This window comes from Triticum aestivum, chromosome 4A (assembly GCF_018294505.1).
Source record: "Triticum aestivum cultivar Chinese Spring chromosome 4A, IWGSC CS RefSeq v2.1, whole genome shotgun sequence".
NCBI classification, from domain to species: Eukaryota; Viridiplantae; Streptophyta; class Magnoliopsida; order Poales; family Poaceae; genus Triticum; species Triticum aestivum.
In genome coordinates this window covers 601,406,256-601,430,141 of record NC_057803.1, presented here as the reverse complement: position 1 = coordinate 601,430,141, position 23,886 = coordinate 601,406,256, and the positions used below count along the sequence as shown (strand labels likewise).

The window sequence follows — 23,886 nt, the reverse complement described above, 5'->3', positions numbered from 1 at the left end:
GGCAAGACAACAGATTAATGAGTACTAGATCATGATAGGTGCACGTTGCCGCGCCCGTCCATTTTGACAAAATATTGGTAGGAGTATTTCAAAAATATTTACATTCAAGCATCACCCCTCAAATCATGTGAGAATTATTACAAACAAGCTCAAGGTAATAAAATTTGTGTAAGCTGCATAAAAAAGAATAATGACGAGAAGAAGAAACACTATGTGCATGTAAAGTCTTAGTTCTTAGAGCCAACATAAAGTAATAATTATAAAAGGAAAAATTCCAGTTCGATAAACCTAAGAGTCCAGGAATTTAGGATGAATGGTGCAGGTATAGCTTCAAGTATTAGTACTAAGTAAAACCACTATGCCCAGCATAGTAGCAATACTTCACTACTAGGGAAAAGCCTAGCAGTAGTGCGGGTCTAAGGGCTATCAGTAGCGCGGGGCACCGTGCTATAGATACGGCGCTACAGCTAACATTTGGCAGTAGCGCGGTTTGACACGCGCTATTTCTGTACTATTAAGTGCTTTTTCGTGTCCAGCGCTAAAGAGCGCTAGTACTATATTTTTTCATATGTTTTTTTTGCTGCGTATTTGCAATGTTTTTGCACAGGTTTATACAGTATTCTAATCATATCATAAACATGCAATATGCTCATCATATCATACACATAATAGTCTCCTCATATCATCCAACACAAATCATGTTGTCACATCATAATCACGATATAGCTATAGAAGTTACATGACATGTCCCATCATACATAATATAGTACTTCTTGATGCGTCGGTTCGTATCCCTCTCTTATCCCTCTCTCGCACTAGTGTGAACCTAAACTAACTACAGGTTGTCGCTCGGAAACCGGTACAGCTGGGCCTGACACTCCGGCCACTTGTCGTATACTCCTGGCATAGCACTTCTTCGTCATCGATGATCTATGCACCTGCATCATCACATGAGTCGATGATATGCAACATATATAGTTGAGCAACAGAAAGAGACAGACTTGGCAAAAATAGAATCAACATATCATAAGCATAAATAACAAAGTTCATCATACACAAAATACCGGGCACTCGATATTTCCTAGTTATTTATAGCACAAGTCATGCCGAAATTCACGGAAAATTTCGACATGACATTTGCTACAAATTGGACAAATAGGGCGCCTAAAATTTGCCAGAACGAAAATGAATCAATACTCCGGCAAAACATAGGCCACTCGGAATCATTCCCTGCAAACAACAAAAGGCCACTTGGACACAATCGGACCACTTCAATGTTGCATATAATAGGACCACTTAAGAACCTGTACATAAGCAACTACAACAATAGATATACATGAGCAAACACTATTGAGGAATTTGCATATAACCTGACCACTTCAAATTTGCATCTCCTAGTGTTTGACACTTCAAGAAAATCTACACAAATCTCATGCTCTCTCAAACTCAATTCAAAAACAAATATAGATGGATGAACCCTAGAAACCTAGAACATTTACATATTTCTTTCCTAAATTGTTGTCCTAATAAAAATTATGTCCTAATATAAATTATGAACCCTAGAACTCAATTTCTATTCTAAATTTCACATTATGAACACAAGAACTCAATTCAAATTATGTCCTAAATTTCTGTCTAATAAAAAATCAATACAAATTAAGAACCTACTGGAGTTGCAACACTAATAGAAATTTATATTTTCATATATTTTTTTTTCTCTAAACTAAACACTACTGCCCTAATTAACATCTAATTCAAAAATAAGTTAAAGAAAATTCAGTTAACTACTAATAGAACAAAATTCAGTTAACTTTAGTGCTCTATAATGATGAAATGAAAAAAATAGTTAACTACTAATTACATTCATTTAGGTCATTCATTTAACTTTACCTAATTAACCTAATGTACCACTACTACTAGCAGCACTACTAACCTAATTAACCTAGTGAAACCCTATAGCCCTTACTAAAAAAACAGCTAATTAACATCTACTGGTACCACTCCTGCCCTAACCTAATTAACATCTACTAGTACCACTAAATTTTTGCTCTAACCTAGTCAACCTAGTTTCCCTAACTAGTTAACCTAATGAACCAAATTAACATAGCTACTTCACTTAGTTACTTAACCTACCTAGTTAACCAACTTAACCTAGCTAAGTCCTAGGGTTCATAACTAAATTCACCTAAGTAAATTAACCTAGAAAGGAGGGGTGGGGGTTCACAGAGAGGGTGCTCGGGGGAACGGTTGCGGGGAGGTGCTTGGGGGAGACGGTGGCGCGGAGGGCGTCGAGGGTGGCTCCGGTGGCGTCTACGGCGGCTCCGGTGACGGCGAGGGATGCAGGGGCGTCGAAGGAGGCAGGGCGGCGAGAAGCAGACGAGGGTGACTCCGGGGGCGTCGAGGGCGTGCGGCTCCGGTGGCGGCATCGGTGACGGCGACAGAGGCAGGGACGGGGAGGGACGGCGAGGGAGCAGGGGCGGCGAGGGAAGAAAGGGTGGCGAGGGAGAGGTAGGGGATACGCGAGAAGAATGGGAAATTGGGGGAAGGAGGAACGCCCGCATAGGGGCAAGTCAAACTTAGTAGTAGAGCTTTTTCCCGACAAGCGCTATAGCTGCTATAGATAAGTTAGCCATAGCGCTTGTTCGTGAAAACGCGCTATAGCTAAAGCGCTTCGGTGAAAACACGCTACTGCTGTTGCTTGCATTTTTTTCCTTTTCTTCAATTTCCTTTTCTTTTTTTCTTTCCTTTTTTTCTTTTCTTTTCCTTTTCTTAGTTGCAGCACTGTCACCTTAAAACATGCTACTACTATTTTGTTAGCAGTAGCGCGTTCCTTAGAAGGGCGCTAGTACTATACCAAGTCTGGCGGCAACTGTGTAACAGTTATAGTAGTAGCGCTTTTTATGAAGGACGTGCTACTACTATTTATGTAGCAGTAGTGTGACTTTTCAGGCCACGCTACTGTCAGATAGCAGTAGCGCGGTGTTTTAACCAGCGCTACTGATAAGTATCTGTATATAAGCTTTTCCCTAGTAGTGCTTGCAGTTGGCTGAAAAAAGACTCGTTAAGTTGAGAAACAACCATAGATTTATCTGAAAATGATGGATATATAAACATTTAATGAAATTTGAAATTGCAATGCCTCAATAGAGGTGGCATGGTCTATTTATATGAAATTATAACTGATCCACTACCATAAATATTTTATTTCTTCACATATTCTAACAACACGAAACATATTTTTCCAAAAGGGTGCTACAATCACAGAGCTGGATTCTAAATCATCTCTTCTCTCAAGCTGTGTAAATATGCCATATCGGCATTGGAAAAGCGCTTTAAAAATCATTGGAGAAGCCAAAATCCTGTACTTCAGCGCTTTGCGAAGGAAGCACATAGAAAGTGTCATAACAACTAAAAATTCATAAGGTGAATACGGTGTCAAATTACCTGAATACACAATTTTCACAAATTTGTAAAGAAAATACCATTATGAAGGTCATGTGCTTATCCTCCTTTGTAAGCCATGAACATCAGTAGCACTGCTAATCAAATTCGTAAGACATTCATGGCAACCCAGAGACCATCAGGATCAAAACCATCTAAATAGGATTTTCTAGCACTAACATGAGCATGTAGTGAGAGAAAACAAAATAGCTTCATTAGAAGTTAATTGCACAATTAGCATCAAATTAATGTGATGGACCATAACTTGTAATTAACATCAAGCCATAACATAGATAAAAGTCTTATGAGAGTTGGGAATCTGCCATAACTTATTCAATTCGACTTACCTGGCCACGCAGGGTTGGTTTCATCAGTTGCGAGCCTTCCATCTTTAGTGGTACCAACTGGAGTCAGGACTCAGGAGGCTCACGAGAGAGACAATAATGTTTCAAGTCAACCGCATGACCTCTCAAAAGATATTTGATATACATGTGGCTCAAAGTAACTATTGAAATATATATATGTATACAAACCTCACATGGAAGGACAATGACTCATCTTATAATGGAGAAAGATTTGTCCAACTGATCATGGATAAATTATCTACCTAGCTGCCCCTTTGAATGCATTAATCAAAACTACCCTTTTCCCACTAAATCAAGTCATACATAGGTACCATGAGTATATAAGTGAACAACACTTCAACAAACTAGCAAATTCAAGAAATCACATCATTACTTATTCCAAATTGTAAGCATACAAACAATTACCAGGAGATGAGGCATAATAGATTAGATAATAAAAGTAACCCAACCACCACCAGATTGATTAAGCCCATGTCACCTATGTTAGCTTTTCATGGAGTGCCGTGAGGCTGGAGGTGTCCATCCACAAGTAGCTCTAGTTGAAAACATACTTTTGTCGCAATTTAGAGTCGGACGGGTTGGTCCTGGGGTGTGGAGGAACATGAGACTTGCCGACTCGTTCCACCCTGTACACAATGTATCTAATACATTCCTCTAACACACTAAAAACATGTATAATCCAATCAAACTACTTATTGCATCCGCCGAGATCTAAGTTCAACAAAGAAGTAAGAAAAAATTATGCAATGTGGTTGGTGGCAATTGGGAGGCCCCCAGAGGCCTACAAGCTTTGGACATGGGTGGAGGCGGGCGAAGGAGCGGCTTGTCGGCGTTGCGAGGTACTGGATGCCATGGAGTTGGGTCGGAGTAGCACCGATGCTGTGGCGTGGTTAGGCATGAGGAGTTGGGTGGAGGAGCACAGGGAGGACCTCGGCAATGGACTGAGATGACGCCGGTAGACGAGGAGGTAGACCTCGATGGTGGGGACCTTGGTGGCGGCAGACGTCGGCCCAATCTGCTCCTTCGGGCCGACAACGAACTTCGGCTTAGCGTAGCGTGCTACACATGGAAAAGTAGCTGCGATGTGGAGAGGAGCACTCGGGGAGGGGCGCAGGATCGCCATGATGTAGAGGAATGGGGATGGCGGGGCGGCAGTGTGTCTAGGTTTAACATAGCGAGCGAGAGAATGGATGGTCACCCCTCAGCCACCGTTCGCGGTAGCTCGCCCCTCTCTCACAATGATGGCTCCTCCGGCCTCTCTCAGTGACACGGGTGAACCGTGCGGACCGTGCGGACAGTTAGCTAATTGGGCTGAGAAATGCCCTCTTGGCCTAATGGCTACGTTTTAGTCCCCACCGTTGATTCAATTAAGGGGGGAGGGATCCCACAAGTGCAGAAAAACCTAGCTATGGCGTGGAAAAACGGCCTTGCTGGCGTGGACACCCGGCGCCACCAATATGTCACCATTATTAAGAAATGGTGGCGGCATTGGAGTCCACCTCAGCAGTATTTTAGATACCGATGGCGTTAGATATAGTTGCACGACAGCAGTATAATATGTGCCTACAGCGTTTCGAATTTTCCCTATGCCATAAATAACCTTGGAGGCGTTGCATTTCCTCCGCATGCCATTATTTATTTTGAAAGTATCGGAAAAAACGCTACCACGACAGCGGAAAAATGGTGTCGTGGCCCGTGACAGCGTTTTTTCTGATCAAATATATTGTAGAGCGACGTTGGCATGCCAGAATAAGGAAACATATAACATTAGTTAAAACACATCCACGATAATTATGTATAGCACTTAATTAAGATGGATAGGGAAAGTTTTGAAGTACGATAAGACAGAACTACATGTAGTTGATCAAGTAGTGTACAGAACCACAACAACATATAGCTAGATGTCACTATCCTATTACATTAATTAATATGTAATATGATCAGAATAAGGATCATTAACGTATTTCTCTGACTGATCCGCAAGAGAACAGATGTACTGAAGTTGTGGCTAGCCGTTTTTCCACTAGTATGTACTGAAGCACAAGTGTAAATTGAAATGTCTGATGGAGGTCCATATATACAACAGATATGATGGCCAGAAACATCCAATCAGTAAAACGGATGGCCAGAAACGTAGAGGACGTGAGAGGTTTGGGATTAGGTGCAGTTTTACTGTCCTAAATAAGTTTAGCATTTCATATTTCGTTCTAAACATGGATATAGGTGCAACTATTACACAAAAGCTACACTTTAGAAACAGAGGGAATATTATTTTACTTTATCTTTTTGTTCCGAGTGATCTCACTTTAAATTCACGGGAACTCATTGCAATATGCCCTACTGAATTACATTCTACTTGACTACTCGGTACATGTGATGTGTGTAATTGCAGTTCCTTGGACGCAACTTTTTCCAATGTAATTCTGTTTTTCAATGATTTTGAGCTACGGGACCACTGGCTAGTCAGCTTAACTGCACTTAGCATCACAATTTAGCTTCGCTCATCTATACCAATTTTATCGCAGACAAGGTTATTGTGTCCTATGGATCATCAATGTTCCAAAGATGAAGCATTTTTTGGAGCATGGTATAAACAATATGGGTCTAAAAGACATTGCTTAAGAGTATAGTTTTGTTACATTTTTAATATAAATCATGTTTGTTTGTTTAAGTTACTAGTACGCAATATCTTGACCTGAGCAATTAAGAATAAGAAAAATTTGGACTGTACATATATCCTTCTTAATGCAAACCGATCTTTCCTTTATCCAGAAAAAGAGAGCAAAAGTAACGGCACTACCAAACCCCAACTTCACACTTCACATCCACGGTTTGTGCAAAAGCAAAATAAGATGGCAAACCATCATTTGAGTCCAAAAATCAGGCATGATCCAAGTCTCGCACCATAATTGTTGTGTGGTGAACTAAAAATTTAGTCCACTAGTGTTGATGATGATGTTGTATGATCCCATGGTTTACCCGACCAAATTAAACACCGACTTGTTCATTTTTTGGCAGACAAGCCCACCATATACCTCAGAGGAGCTGATCCGATTTGACCCACCTGAGCTCAGCTTCCCCTACAAGCCAAACAAAACGATGGTGTCCTCTGTTAATATGGTCAACAATACAGATTACTCCGTCGGTTTTAACAATCATATCGACAAAGGAACTTTGGTGTCCTACTACACAAAACCGCAGAGAGGAATTATGCCACCAAGATCCACTCAAAGGCTTGTAGTAAGAAGGGAACTAAGGAAAAAGGAACAAGCAGAAGACATCCAGGGGGAAGGCAAGTTCTTTATGGGGAACATGATTGTGGTAGAAGGCATCGAAGCCAGTGACCTCACTCGCTTGGTGCCTGATAAAGAAAATACAATGTTGCCCATTGTCTTTCAGAAGGTAAGTATCTGAATTATATAGTACAACGGAAATTTCTGTATTATATATTTCGGACCAGAGTATTGTGCAAACACTATATTTCGGGCTCCTCGAACAAATGTGTCTCTTCTTTTTTTGCAGACAAGCTTACTAAGCACCTCAGACGAGTTGATCCAGTTTGATCCTCCCCAACTCCGCTTCCCCTTCTTGCCCAACAAGAGAGTGTGTATGGTGTGCTCAATTAAAATAGTCAATGTGACAGATCACTATGTTGGTTTCAACAATTGGTACAGGAAGAGCAATTCAGCGAGGTACAATGCAACTCCGGTCCGAGGAATCCTGCCACCACGGTCCACACAAGAACTCAAGGTAATAAGGGTACCAAAAGAAAATGAATCACAGGACATGCCGTGCAAAGATGTCTTTGGTGTATGGAATGGCGTTGTGATGGAAGGCATCGAAGCTACAGATCTATATAATTACATGAATGTTGAAGATAGTAAGCAGTTGCCCATAGTTTATACAAAGGTGAGTTTCCTAAACTATCTAATTTAGAAGGTTTTACCTCCTAAAACACTTCGAACATATCTGAATATGTATCCAGAGTTTGGTCCTGTTCTTGATCACGATGGTTCTGGCAATGGAACTGCTCATCAATTAATAACCGTAAACCGGCAAGGTTACAGTTTCGTGAGTATAAGTTTAGCATTTGACTGTTTGATTCTAAACATGAATGCATGTGCATAAATTACACTAAATTATTTTACTTAATCGTTTGTTCCAAGTGAGCTCACTTTAAACTCACGGAACTCATTGCAATATATCCTGCAGAATGACATTCTGTGTGGTTTGTTTAATTGCAGTTCCTTGGACGCAACTTTTTCCGAAAGTTATACTGTATTTTCAATGATTTTGACCTACGGGACAACTAGCTAGTCAGCTTAGCTGCACATAGCATCACAATGTAGCTTCCTGATCTATACCAATTATATTGCGGACAAGGTCAGTGTGTCCTATGGATCATCATTGTCCCAAAGATGAAATATTTTCTGAAACATGGTATAAATAATACAGGTTGAAAAGTGATTTCTTAAAAGTATAGAATCGTGATAGTTGTAATATAAATGGTGGTTTGTTTGTTTAAGTATTTAGTCCGTAATATCTTGATCTGAGCAATTAATAATAAGAAAAACTTGCACTGTACGTATGTCCTGCTTAATGCAAATCGATCATTCCTTTTTTGAGAAAAAAAGAGAGAGCAAGGGTAACGACAAACCAAACCCCAAATTCACATTTCACATCCTCTATTCGTGCGAAAGGAAAAAAAGATGGCAGACCATCATTTGAGTCAAAAGGAAAACATTTCACAACCCCGCCTTCTGTCATGATGGTTGTGTGATGAACTAACAATATACTCACTTGTGTTGATGATGATGTTGTATGATCCCATTGTTCACCTGACCAAATTAAAGCACCGATGTGTTCATTTGTTTTGGCAGACAAGCCCACCATCTACCTCAGAGGAGCTAATCCGATTTGACCCACCTGAGCTCAGCTTCCCCTTTCAGCCAAACAAGACAATGGTTGCATCCGTTAATATGGTCAACAATACAGATTACTCAATAGGTTTTAATAATCATATCGACAAAGGGACTTTGGCGTCGTACTACACAAAACCGCAGAGAGGAATTATGCCACCAAGATCCATTCAAAGACTTGTAGTAAGAAGGGTACTAAAGAAAAAGGAACAAGCAGAAGACATCCAGGGGGAAGACAAGTTCTTTATGGGGAACGTGATTGTGACAAAAGGTGTCGAAGCCAGCGACCTCAGTGATTTAGTGCCTGATAAAGACAATGCCCGGTTGCCCATTGTCTTTGAGAAGGTAAGTTCTCGAATTGTGGACGGCAAATTTTAATTACAATATATTCTTGCCCTGTCCAACAATTTTTTTTTGCAGACAAGCTTGTTATGCACCTCGGATGAGTTGATCCGATTTGATCCTCCTGAACTCTGCTTTCCCTTCTTGCCAAACAAGAGGGCGCCTGTATTGTACTCAGTTAAAATATTCAATGTTACAGATTACTGTGTTGGTTTCAACACATGGGTCTACCCGCGCAATTCTGCAAGATACCGCATAATTCCCTCTAAAGGAATCCTGCCACCACGGTCCACACAAACAGTCAAGATCAAAGGGGTGCCAAAAGAAAAGGCACCAGAAGACACACGATGCAAAGACGTGATTGGTGTGTGGAATTCCATTGTGACTAAAGGTGTCAAAGCTAGCGATTTCATTAATTACATGGATGTAAATGAGAGTAAGCAATTGCCCATTGTTCTTAAAAAGGTAAGTTTCCCAAGTATTATCTACATTATCGTTCTTAAATTTGCATTTTCATACCATTGTTCTTTCCCTCACAGACCCTTCAAATGTATTCGAATATCTATCCTAACTATTGATCCTATTCTTCCGTATCGAAATATTTAATCCTTTTCTTAATCATGATGGTTCTGGCGATGGAATTGCCCATCAATTAATAGATGTGCACCAGCATGATTACAATTTAGTGAGAATAAGCTTAGGGTTTGATTGTCTTCATGGTAAACCTGCACACATGAGTAACTATTACGCTAACTGTGCCATTATTTAGAAACGAGGGAATATTGATTCCACAGCCACATTCTTTCTCTTGTTTTTTTGTAGACAACCTTATTATGCGCCTCAGCTGATTTGATCCAGTTTGATCCTCCTGAGCTTCGCTTCCCCTTCTTGCCAAACAAGAGGGTGCCCATGGCGTGCTTTATTAAAATAGTGAACACTACAGATCATTGCATCGGTTTCAATTCATGGAATTACAAGAGCAATTCAGCCTTGTACCGCATGACTCCAGTCCAAGGAATCCTGCCGCCAGGTTCCACAGAGGTACTCAAGATAAAAAGGGTAGCACGGGAAAATGAATCAGGAGACATGCAGTGCAAAAACGTCGTCTTTCATGTGTGGCAAGGCATTGTGACTAAAGGTGTCGAAGCTACAGATTTAACTGCTTACATGGATGCTGGAGAGACTATACAGTTGCCCATAGTTTTTACAAATGTAAGTTTCCTAACGATCTAATTTATTGGTTTAAATTTTCATTTACGTACCATTGTTCTTTCTCTCACAAACCCTTCTAACATAACTGAACATATACGAGTATGTTTAAGACAATGCAATTGCCCATCAAGTAATGGATGTTCACCAGCAAGATTACAGTTCATAAGTATAAGTGTAGATTTTCACTTTTTTCCATTGTAAACCTGGATACATGTGAAACTACTATTACACTAAATGTGCCACTATTTAGAAACGAGGGAATATTGATCCATACTTGTATTATTTCTCTCTCTTTTTTTTTGGCAGACAGACTTATTATGCACCTCAGACTATTTGATCCAGTTTGATCCTCCTGAGCTCTGCTTCCCCTTCTTACCAAACAAGAGGGTTCCCATGGTGTGCTTTATTAAAATAGTGAACGCTACAGATCATTGGGTCGGTTTCAATTCATGGACCTATGAGAGCAATTCAGCATCATACTACATGACTCCGGACTCAACAATTCTGCCACCAGGTTCCACACAGGTACTCATGATAAAAAGGATAGCAAATGAAAATGAATCAGAAGACATGTGGCGGAAAGACGACTATTTTTTCTTGTGGAATAGTATTGTCAATGAAGATATTGAAGCTAGCGATTTAATTGACTGCATGGATGTTGAAGAGAGTAAGCGGTTGCCCGTAGTTTTTACGAATGTAAGTTTCCTAACAATCTAATTTATCCGTCTAAATTTTCATTTATATACCTTTTCCTTTTCCCTCCCAAACCTGTCTAACATGACTGGATATATATCACTATGGTTTGGCAACGAAATTGCCAATCAATTAATAGTCGTACACCAGCAAGATGACAATTTCATGAGTGTAAGTTTAGGTTTTGGCTGTCTTGATTGTAAACATGTATACAGGCGTAACTGCTATTACGGTAAATGTGCCACTATTTCAAAACGGCGGAATATTGATTCCACAGCCGCATTCCTTTCTTGTTTTTTTTGCAGACAACCTTATCATGCACCTCAGCTGATTTGGTCCAGTTTGATCCTCCTGAGCTTCGCTTCCCCTTCTTGCCAAACAAAAGGGTACCCATGGTATGCTTTATTAAAATAGTGAACTCTACAGATCATTGTGTCGGCTTCAATTCATGGACCTACGAGGGTACTTCAGCATCGTACCAAATGACTCCGGATCCAGGAATCCTGACACCAGGTTCCACAGAGGTACTCATGATAAAAAGGGTAGCAAATGAAAATGAATCCGAAGACATGCAATGCAAAGACGAATTTTACTTGTGGAATTGTATTGTCAATGAAGACATCGAAGCTAGCGATTTAATTGACTGTGAGGATGAAGAAGATAGTAAGCGTTTGCCCATAGTTTTTACAAATGTAAGTCTCCTTAGTCTAAATACCTTTTTTCTTTCCCTCGGAAACCCTTCTAACATAGCTGAATAAATATCAGTATGGTTCTGGCAAGGAAATTGCCCATCAATTTACAGAAGTACACCAGCAAGGTTACAATTTCGTGATTATTTAGTTTAGGTGTTGGCTGTCTTCATTGAAAACCTAGATATAGGTGTAACTACTATTAAGCTAAATATGCCACTATTTTGAAACGAGCGAATATTGATTCCACAGCCGCATTCTTTCTCTAATTTGTTTTCTTTGCAGACAAGCTTATTATGCACCTCAGACGATTGGTTACAGTTTGATCCTCCAGAGCTCCACTTCCCCTTCTTGACAAACAAGAAGGTGCCCATGGTGTTCTTTATTAAAATAGTGAACGCTACAAATCATTGTGTCGGTTTCAATTCATGGACCTACGAGAGTACTTCGGTGTCGTACCACATGACCCCGGACCCAGGAATCCTGTCTCCAGGTTCCACACAAGTACTCATGATAAAAATGATAGCAAATGAAAATGAATCAGAAGACATGCAGTGCAAAGATAACTTCCTTTACTTGTGGAATAGTATTGTGAATGAAGATATCGAAGCTAGTAATTTGATTGACTGCGAGGATGAAGAAGATAGTAAGCGGTTGCCCATAGTTTTTACAAATGTAAGTTTCGTAATTATCTAATTTATCTATCTATATTTTCATTAATTTCATGTTCTTTCCCTCCCAAATCCTTTTATCGTAACTGAATATATATCAGTATGGTTCTGGAAAGGAAATTGCCAATAAATTAGTAGAGGTACACCAGCAAGATTATGATTTCGCAAGTATAAGTTTAGGTTTTGACTGTCTCATTGTAAACCTAGATACAAGTGTAACTACTATTACGCTAAATGTGCCACTATCCAGAAACGAGGGAATATTGATTCCATGGCTTCATCATTTCTCTTTTTTTATAGGCAAGCTTATTATGCACCTCAGAGAATTTGATCCAGTTTGATCCTCCCGAACTCCGGTTCACCTTGTCAAACAACAGGGTGTCAAAATTGTGCTCAGTTGAAATAGTTAATGCTACAGATCACTGCATTGGTTTTAACGCATGGGGCAATGATAGCAATTCATCCCGGTACGACACAACTCCCGGGCAAGGAATCCTGCCACCACGGTCCACACAAGTACTCAATGTAAGAAGGGAACTGAAGGAAAAGGAATCAAAAGACATGCTGTGCAAAGACGATGTGTATAGTGTGTGGTATGGCATTGTTTCAGAAGGTATCAAAGCTACAGATTTAAGTGTTTACGACGATGCTGAAGAGAGTAAGCAGCTACCCATAGTTTTCACAGAGGTGAGTTTCTTAACTAGCATCTAATATATATTACAAAAAGTCCGTCGCAAATAATAATTTTTCAACAAAATTCGTATTGGGATATCTTAGAATATTTAATGAAGTATATTGAGAATGATAAAAAGGTATAATCGATGCGTATACGAGGTATATATTGAAGGTGGGAGTACATAATTCCAGGAGACTGAAAAGTAGTCCTATATATATATATATATATATATATATATATATATATATATATATATATATATATATATATATATATATATATGAAAAATCCATCTCCACCCGGGGTACTTACCCCACATGTCTCATATACTACCATGTGATACTATATATATATATATATATATATATATATATATATATATATATATTATTCATATATTATATATAAGACAATCCAATGTGGGTAACATGAAAAAATTGCAAGTTGGCCCATGATTTTTATTATATTTGTAAAATATGTATATATTTGTACGTAAAATGGAGCATACTAAAAATACGATGCATACTACCTAAAAAATACTATATATATATACTATCTAAACATTCTTATATAATGGGTACTATGTAGTATATAAGAATATTTAGGTATTATATATATACTATTTTTAGGTAATATGTCTCATTTTTTGCGTATACTCCTTTCTATGTACAAATATGTACGTATTTCACAAATATATTAAAACCATGGGCCAACTTGCAAGTTTTTCATCTAACTTACTTTGAAGTATCTTATATATAGTATATGAACATACTTACAATGATAAAAACTTATATATACTACTATATGATAGTATATGAGACATAAGCGTACCGCCCCGTAACACCCGGTGGTATATCGGTTTTGAATTTCCATTTGCGTGCCCTTCTTTCCCTCCCAAACCCTTCCAACATATCTTAATATACATCCAAACGACTGACCCTTACTCTTAATCAATAGTTTCTAGCAATGGAATTGCCCATCAATTAATAGACACACACTATCAAGACTATAATGTTTCGACTGCCTTCAATTGTAAACCTGGATACAGGTGCAACTATTACGCTAAATGATAACTTTACAACTGACCATGGGCTTTCTACGTTTGCAGCCTGGTGAAAGCAGTTCAGCTTAGGCTTGGGTTGGTCAAATTTTTTGGATGTAAAAGCTTGAGAAGGTAATACCTTTTTCTTATTACAACTATACTTCGGTGCGGATTTTTGGGACATGGTGGCATGCGAGGATGTAATCTAGGCCGTCAGCCCATGCATTTAGATTGATGCTTATTATAGCCATTAATGTTAGAGATAAGGTAGTGGGAATTCAAAGACTGCTCACAAGATACGGCTGGTGTCAGACCCAGTAAATGCATTGTACCATCTCACGCCCTAGTTAGCCGTTTGTCTCTCGTGGTAACTAACACAATTATTGATATTTACGAGTGGCGGGGATGCATGCAGGAACTTGTGTTAATGAATTATTTGACCGTTTGCTGTTTGGTGTGTCCAAGATAAATTGTATGCGGTTAACATTAAGTGCAATTCATCCAGGGGTGAGTTTAAATCACGGAATGATTACTGATTGCAGGTGCTAACCGCTGCCGTTTTACATTGGAAAGTTATTGGTTACTGCTAATAGACTATGAGATGCATATCTACCTAGAAAAAAAAATCTCATGTTTCAGTAGGGACTAATTTCTTTTTGACGGGACTTCCTACATAGACCATCTTATTGATAGATAAGACTAAATTAACAGACGAGCAGAATTACCAAATAGGGTTTTAACAATTATAAACTGTTTGTTTGTATTATAGGGAAGTGTTTATATTACTAGTTTGCTGCCCTTGTCCCCTTTAGTATGACGTGGGTCATCTTGTTTATGTAGGCTCGTCGTCATGGGACCCATGGCGTGACAAGATAGAAATCAACAAGTCTTGCGCAAAATATAACAATAGCCTTACAACTGTTGGTTCTCCAGGATCCTGATCATCTGCAGGAACCATGCAGGCCGTGGTCACCTTTTGAATCTATATTTCGTTAGTTTAAATATAAATTGCATTCAAAAGAATAGGTTCAATACATTTGTAGCCATGTTGGCCACAGTACGCGCTGTCAAGCCTCGGTTAATATATTTGTACCAAGAAAACCTCTGCTCCTCCCTCCTGTGAATTAAGTATGTCAAACATCTGCAACACTGCACTAAAATGGAAATGACCATCGATACTCCCTCCACTTACTTATATAAGACCACTATGAAAAATACATATTGCATCTATACAAGGCCACTAATACAAAACGAGGCAAAAATTAATGAGGTTTTCTCATACAAGCAAACATGTTTAATACTACATGCATGCAGTGATAATTACGCTTGCTACTTCCTCACTCCCCAGAGTCTCCTATTCGTTTGCTATTTATCTCTTGAGAGGTGTGAGTGAGTTGGCTTTCCGTGGGAGGGCGCGAGAAAAAAACACATGCAGAGTATTGATTTCTTTTGCATGCAGTGTATTAAATATCCCGTAAACGAAAGACAGCCTAGCTTGTAAAGTAGGCATTACATTCTACCTTGCTACCTATAATCTGAGTTTGTGGCCTTGTATACAACAATGAAGAGAGTATTGTAGTTTACAGTCGAGAATATACCGAAATTGCACTCCGGCAGCAAATGGCCTAATTGCAGCTTGCAACTGCGGAATAAAATGGTATTGTGTTGTGCGACGCAACTTCTATACACATCGTATTTATTCTATGTGATTTCTCTGAAAGAGAAGAGGCAAAAATGTGACGCGGCCATGCTCACACGGTCAAAGGACCTAATGAGACGTCGCATAACTACAAGTCCTCCACATGAAATATTTGTTAGCTTCTCTTGTCAGCAGATTGAGCCCATCACTGTGTTAGTAAATGCGCCATGTGTATCCTTAGTATTTTTTTTGTTTATCCTACTACCTCTGTCCTGGTTTATTGGTCCCCTTAGTATTTTGTGTTAAATTTTAATTATGGATTTAATTAACAAAATGTTAATGCATATCACAAAAAATAGTATCATTAGAAACTACATTCAAATACAAATCTAACATATAATTTTTATGACATGTGTTAACAATTTTCAAGTTAAATTATGGTCAAATTTTGGCACAAAATACGAAGTGGACCAATAAACGAGGACAGAGGTTGTAGTTAGCAGTCCTATATTTATCATCATGTTGAGGTCTAATAATGTGTACAATGCAAACGGAGTCTCACTGACCCATATTCATGCAAACATAATGTAGTATACTTGACATACAATTCTCAATGTAAAGTTACAAATACACTGCACAGACTACTATAGAAAACCTAGATTAGTTTAAACAACATATATTTATAAGACATAAGCAACATTTGCCCCAAGGTAAAGAATAAATATGAATTTAAAATATCAAGCAAGAATATTACCCGTTGCCAAATCAACACTATTTTTTATTACTCCACCATTTGTTTTCTGTTAAAAATCATGAAAATCTGCAGTGTCTGCATCCCCTATTCCTATTTGCCACTGCCACCGAGTTGTGGTGTTTGTGTCCTCTTCGTGGGCAAACGTTGCCAAAACCTCCCATATTTTCATTTGCCGAATTGTGGTGTTTGTGTCTTCTTAGGCGACCAAATTGTGACGACAGCTTTGCTTACGTCATGGGTGCAGCAGCAACGGTGGCGTCAAGACATACTTGAATCTTCTTTAGAAAAGTAGCACAAAAGGCATTGTCTGTCTCACACCAGCAGTGGCAGGTTCATCTCTTCATACAAATGGGTTGAAAATTGTACAGAATCCGATGTGGTTAATTGTACAGGCAAGTAACCAGATGAGGGAACAAATACCTCGTCCTCAAGCGGCAAGAGGACAAATCTGAAAATCTAAGCACAATCCATTCATATCAATTAAACCGACCCACTACCCAGCTGCTATCAAAAGTTCCAACTCACTTGTAATGTTGTTGTTTCATAGTCCATCATTCAGGAGAAACCACTAATTCCACAGCAATGGTCTCCTCCCACGGCCACGGTACATAAGATACGATTCAGATTAAACCTGAACATGCTAAAATAAAACTGAGCACACCTCCAGATCACATCCAGTCAATCAAATAAATTAATATCCAAATAAGCTTGTAGAGTAGTCATGCGCATACAGCAAAATTTTTGAAGTTGCATCTTCTATAAAGTAATGGGGAAAACATCAACCGGTCCTTTTTCGATATCTAGTAGCCTACCTTGACGAACATAATTACCTTAATCATGGGTGGCATCGAGCTGCTGAGGCGACGGCGATGTCCAGATCCCAGGGATGATCTCATTCATTGGTAATTAGGTATTAATGGCTATGATTAGATCACTAAATGTGTTGTTTATTGCTATCTTTATTTTCACTATTAGAAAGGATCTGCAGTTGTTGTCGTCGTCATGGCTCGAACGGAATTTTCTATTGGACGCACATTGCTAGAAGATGTCGAGGTTTCGCACAGGGAAGTTCGAGGGATCGTTCCAACTGGGCCAGCCCGTTTAAGCGTTTCAATGTCCTCGGTTTTGGGAACCTTCTAGGGCGTGTTTAGTTTGTGTCGCCGGGTCGAATGTAATCGGTCGGTTCCGTCCCTAGGACCCATTCCTGTGTTTAGTTGGTCAAAGGAACTGGAACCCATCCGTTCCAGAGAACGGCATATTCCCTGTTTATGCCGAACCAGTTCCTCGAAAACGAGCGAACGACGCAGAACCACCTATGTCGTGCGCCTCTCCCTCTCAGCGCCCCCCCCCCCCCCCCCCCACTCAGTGTCGCTCCCTTCCTCGATCTAAGCCGCCGCCGTCGCCCAAACCACCTCTCTCGCGCTTCGGTGCCGACTAGCAACGGGCGGCATGCTAGCAGCCAGCGGAGCAACATCATCAGAGAGCGGGACGCGGTTGCCGCTGTTCCTGTTCCTCTCGTCATCGCTGGTCGCCGCATCGTCTCGACATGCTGGTGGATCTTCTTCTCCTGTGCCTTGTTCCTATCATCGCTGCCGTTGGTGCCTGTCGATTTCCGTGAGCAGCAACCTTGATACTAATTATTACTAGTTGATTGATTTTCCTAAATTGATACGAGTACTTCTGAATTTGACGGCGAGAGCATCACATTCCTTGCATCCTTCCACCCAGATTGATACGAATTATTACTAGTTGATGATGCGCCACTGTTGGTGCTTAGTACCATTACTGGTTGATACAAATTTAATAGTTGCTAAACGATGTTTACCACTCGTACTAGCAGTTGGGAAATGATAATTAGTGACACATATTACATCCTGCTCCTCTAACAAAACACTGAGATGGAACCATTCCATTTCATCTCATTAGCTCTATCAAACACGAAGACAGAACCATTCCATTCCAGTGGAATGGAACCATTACATTCCATTCCACTTGGTTCTACAACCAAACACACTCCTAGAGTCTCCCAACCGGTTTTTTCTGGTTTTGGGAAACTTCTAGAAGGTTCCATATCCGGGTTTTTTCCTTGTTCTATTTTTTTTTATTTTCCTGTTTTTTCTCTTTTTCCCTTTTCAGATTATTTTTCTTTTGTTTCTATTTCGTTTTATTCTTCTCTTTCCTTTCTTTTTAGTTTTCTATTTTAAAATTTACTTTTGTTTCTTCAATTTTATTTTTATTTTTTAAAATCGTTGTGTTTTATTGTTTGCTCATAAATCCGAATTTTTTCATGATTTTCAATTTGTTGGTACTTTTGCAATAAATGTTCAAAATTTCGAAAAATAGTTCCCATTAAACATAATTGTTCACAAATTAAAAAAATCGTGTATCAAAAATTGTCCACAAAATCTCCATTTTGCAGGAGTTCAAAAATTGTTCACAATTTTTAAAAATGATCATTTTTCTAATTTTGTTTGGTACGTTATTCTTCTAAATGTTCACAACTTTGTGGAATATTGTTCGGAATTTCAAAAAATGTTCCTGATTTCCAAAAAATGTTCATGTCTCCATTTTTTCAGGAGTTCAAAATTTTGTTTCATAATTTTCAAAAAATGATCGTGTTTTCTAATTTTGTTAGTGTTTTTAAAAAATTGTGTGGAATGTTAGTTATAAATTACTCAGATCCTCATAAAATGTTCCCATTTTCAAAAATTGTTTACAATTTTTTAATAAATTCAAATTTTGAAATAATTGTTCGTAATTTTCAGAAATGTTCTTTTTTAAAATATTTTTCTCTTTTGAAAAAATGGTTGCATTTTTTACAAATATGTTCTTAATTTTGAAAAATGTTGTCGTTAACAATTTCTTCCGTTTTTCTTGCAAGAAAATGTCTGAGAAGCCCAAATAATGTTCGTGTTTTCATGAAATGCTTGATGTTTTAAAATTTTGTTCACAATATTGAAAATGTTCTCGTTTAAAAAAATATTCACTTTTCCCATAAAAAATCATGTTCGAAACTTCAAAAATGCTTAAATTGGTTGCATCTTACAGTTCATATACATCGGGCTGAAATTTTATACACAAATTCCCAGGAATTATAGTGGCTAGCAAACTGGTTCCCTATCCGGAGGAGGTGCTTGTTTTGATCCCTCAGGGGAACTTTAGTTTTTGGGAGTTTTTTAGTAAATTAAGTTTTATTACTGTTGTCTGTTTCTTTTACATTTGCACTGCACATTTAGCGCAATACATAGTTGGTTGCTGTCGCTAGGGCAGCGCGCGCAACACCGTGAAGTTCTTGGTTCAAATGATCAAATCCCAGCGCGAGTGTATTTCTTTTTTCTCGTTTTTCATCTCGCGAAAGTCAAATGGGGCGGCCCAGGTGTGCTACGCCTATGTGAACCCTTACTCTTCGACTTCGACGCAAGCAGCGTCACACTGGAGTGGTCCTATTGGACGCTCGTGAGCGGCAAACATCACAGCAAACACTGAAGAGCACGCAAAATGGGCCGGCCCATTTGTTGGTGCTGAATGTAAAAACTCACAAAAATTAAGCAAGATCCTTGAATGGAACTCCCGCCCACACGCTGCAAACTACAGTTGCTAACCAGTCGAGCTAGCAATTCTACTTGGTCAAAAGCAGCGCAAACTTTTAAGTAATAGCTACAGAAGCGGACCCGCTTTTAAAAAGTTTCACTTGGGAAAATGTGTGAACAAATTTCCTTAAAAAAAGCCAATAATGTTTGACACGTGGAAGAAAAATCTAAACTCGAACAACTTCTAAAACACGAATTTTGAAAAAAAGTGAACAAAAATTGAAAACATGAACAATTTTTTTATATAGGCTGAACAATTTTTAAAGATACATTGAGCATTTTTGTAATATACATTGAACAATTTGTAAAAACGCACTGAACATTTCGGTGATATACGCTGAACAATTTGTAAAAATGCACTGAACATTTCTGTGATATACGCTGAACAAGTTTTCCAAATACATAATGATCATTTCGTAGTATACGTTGAACAAAAATCATGATATGCGATGAACAAGTTTAAAATACAGGGTGAACAATTTCTTAATATACGATGAACAGTTTCTTAATAATATAAGCTGAATACATTTTTAATATACAATGAACATTTTTATATAGTAAAAAAATGTAAAACAGAGAAAAGAAATAGCAAAAAAGAAAGAAAGAAATAAGTAGAGGAAAAGAAAAAGAAGAAGAAAACTTGAAAACAGAATAAAACCTAGTAAAACCAAAACAGGAAAAACAGATGTAGGGAAGCTTCTAGAAAGTTCCCAAAACCGGCCAGGAAACTTCACGAAGGTTCCCAGGATCCCGCAACAAAGAAACAGGAACCACCGCAACGAAGAAACAGGTGCGAAGCTGAATCATGGGCCGGCCCAAGTGGAAGCGACAGGTCTCGCTCTCAGCGAAGCTATGAGGATTTGACGCTAACGAGCGTCATATAGGAATCACCGTCACACAGGAGGTCCCTAGCTCGAGCACGTCCCCACGTCCTCCCGACATTTCCTATTTAGCGCTGCAGGCGCCGGTTTGTACTTATTTTCGCTAACCGGCGGCTGCAGCAACTACTCGTGGGCCGGCCCATATTTAATCACCGTCACACAGGAGGTCCTTGGCTCGAGCGCATCCCCATTTCCTCCCAACATTTCCTATCTAGCATTGCAGGCGCCGGTTAGCAGCAACTACTCGTGGGCCGGTCCATATTTATTTTTTCTCTCGTTTTCTAAACACTGAAGAAAACTGCAAAAATTCTATGCCAGCTAGGATTCTAGCCCCGCGTCGCGGGTTACCAGCGACCGACGTCTAACCAACCCGTCCACCTCACTAGGTGTGATGACATACACGTTTTTCATCCATTTCTCCATTTCTGTTTTTCCTTTTTTCCTTTTTCACTGTCCTTTTCTTAATTTTCTTTTTCCAAATCCGTACTTGTTTTCTTCAAATAGATGAACTTCTTTTTAAAATTCCATGAACTGATTTTTTTGAAACTCATGAACGTTTAAAAAAAATTATGAACGTTTTTCAAAATTGATTAACTTATTTTTCAAATTGTAACCCAAGTTAGTTGCTTCCGTCCAGAGCATAGACAGAGCCCCAGAAGAAACCTGAACTTAATTTGATTGCACTGATTGAAGAAACTACAGATAGCTAGAACATGCAGTCAGCAGGTCATCATGGTGATCTCACCAACATTTGTTTGGTCCCAGTATACATCACTCTGATTCTGAATTCCTATGACATACAGTTACAATTCAGCAGCCGGGAGCTTGAATAAACTCCACTTTCTGACAGTCATTTGTGTTGTTGCAGTACAAATCCGAAGCTGAAATACCAGTATACTATTGATTGATCTATCGAAAAAAGCATAGTATTTCAGAGAACCAACACAAGACACCCGCGAAAAAAGAAAAAAAAAACGCAGCTGCTTCAGAGAAACGTGCAACCTGAGCTGCTTTCGGAGAAGGACATCCTTGCCAATCTCACCAGCTAGACGTTTGCCATGAAATTTACATCTCTGAATCTCTGCAGGTAAGTTTATATGGCATTATGGCTGATGCTTTCCTCATAGCCCTGCATTGCTGGATCATCATATAAAGCATGAGATTCGAATGGTCATGGCACTAGGTAAGAATACTCAAAACTAGAAGTTGTAACGGCCAGGGGCGGACCCAGAATAAAAATGTCCCGGTGTCCATATGTGTACTATTTAAAATATTTGACGGTAAAAATGCTTAGCAAAATGAAGTGTTCCATGTTGTGAAGCTTTTACTCCTTTGTTTTACTCATGTTGTATGGTCGAGAAATAATTCAAATGGACGATATTAAGGAAAATATGCAAGTCATGGCAATCCAATTTTCCTGTAATACCCATATAATTTGGAAAACGTGAATTAGAGATGTAACAAATTAAAATACATACGCGTTAAAAAAATTGATATACATACGAGTACTTATAATTCAGAGAGATTGGTGACCTTGCAAAGTGTTGTATATTTGTGAACCAACCTGTAGGGTTAAAATCCTGTGCTCGCATAGGGTTGGATAGTTTCAGAATTTCTGGTCATGCGCGTTCAGTGTGAGGATACGTTCTCATCGACTAAAGATATCTTAGGTGATTTCGTCAATGTCAAGATGATATACCGGCTTAGTCTTTCGAAGGTGCTCGTATGGATAGGTGTGCATGTATATTAATAGTGATGAGTGTATGCATGTATATGTGAACGCATGTGTATGTACTGTGTTAAAAAAATGTTGTATATTTTCCTTTGAATTACCCACCGACCTGCATGTGGATGAGACCGTTAGGAGGATTCTAGCGTGAGGAGACAAACGAACAGACTAACACGAACAGGCGCACCTACAGAGGATCGGTCCAATCGATCAATAATAACGGCAAGGGGGATGGCACACGCCTCACTAGCCAAATGGGCTGCTACCAGGCCCTCACTAGCCAAATAGGCCACGCCTGGTGGGTGCTTCGTCGCTCGCTCGCTTTCAGTCCTACGATTCAGCCGGTGTCCATGTCTTGAATTTACCGGTGTCCTAGCCGTAACATGCGGATCATATACAAGGGCGAGTCAAATTTACCCGGTGTCCAGTGACACCGGGTGGTTCAACGTGGGTTCGCCCCTGGTAACGGCAGACGTACATATATCCTTGCATCATATGGTCCTTTCATCCTAGTCCTCTTCTTCCACCAATCGGTCCTGGCAAGCAAAACAAAACAGTGGGAGATACATTCAGCTATCCTATATCATACTGATGAAAATAGATATGCATGGAACAGACAACATTAAGGAAGAATATTATTTTTAGCTAGATTGAAAGAGAGAGAGAGACACCAAAGTATTACCCGATGAATATTTGTCTGTATGTTGCACGATTCAGATGTGTAGAGCATGTACCATTTCTTCTCATCTTCTCCATCCGTTGCATAAGCCTCGACTTGCTTGATATGACTGAACTTGTCCCACTCGGAGCTAGATTCACCCTCAGCCATGGAAGTGAGTACTGCTAGGTTGCAGGTCAGCAGCAAATGACTTGGCTTTACAGTTTGCAGGTAGACTGGAAGTTGATTTTCCCAGCGAGAAACTCTCACATGGAGTCTCCGGAGTGCATCCATGTCCTTCAGTGTCTTGAGCTTTCTGCAGTAACTGATTCCAAGCTTTTGTAATTTTGGAAGATTGGATATCATGGCCAGTTCGGGTATGTTTGCCAAGTCGAGCTCAACTACAGAAACAAAGTTCTCTAGGGAGTGGAGACGTTGGACATTCCATATTTCTAACTTCTTCAAAGCCACTGCATGAGACATAAGACCGGGAGGCATACCATTGATGCGAAGTACGTCCAATAAGGGCATAGCTTTCACTTCCGTCTCCCAAACCCACTCCTCCCATTCCTCCATTCCGTGAAG

The 23,886-nt window shown here is 39.4% G+C and overlaps 1 protein-coding gene across 5 annotated transcripts in view; it reads left to right on the top strand.

Annotated features, from left to right (window-relative positions):
- LOC123087414 (uncharacterized) overlaps positions 1-15,220 on the top strand; it is a 32,983-nt gene extending 17,763 nt beyond the window's left edge. Inside the window, exons 12-22 of one of the 5 annotated variants that reach the window (XM_044509418.1) lie at positions 6,825-7,208; positions 7,329-7,715; positions 8,687-9,070; positions 9,146-9,532; positions 9,890-10,279; positions 10,586-10,975; positions 11,278-11,664; positions 11,947-12,336; positions 12,633-13,019; positions 14,117-14,182; positions 14,891-15,217. In XM_044509418.1, the coding sequence (XP_044365353.1) occupies positions 6,825-7,208; positions 7,329-7,715; positions 8,687-9,070; positions 9,146-9,532; positions 9,890-10,279; positions 10,586-10,975; positions 11,278-11,664; positions 11,947-12,336; positions 12,633-13,019; positions 14,117-14,140 (3,510 nt within the window). In that variant the 3' untranslated portion in view covers positions 14,141-14,182; positions 14,891-15,217. Of the gene's footprint in view, positions 1-6,824; positions 7,209-7,328; positions 7,716-8,686; positions 9,071-9,145; positions 9,533-9,889; positions 10,280-10,585; positions 10,976-11,277; positions 11,665-11,946; positions 12,337-12,632; positions 13,020-14,116; positions 14,499-14,890 lie in introns of those variants that run through there. The other 4 variants (XM_044509420.1, XM_044509417.1, XM_044509419.1 and 1 more) reach the window with 4 other exon arrangements.
- Positions 15,221-23,886: the final 8,666 nt, after the last annotated feature.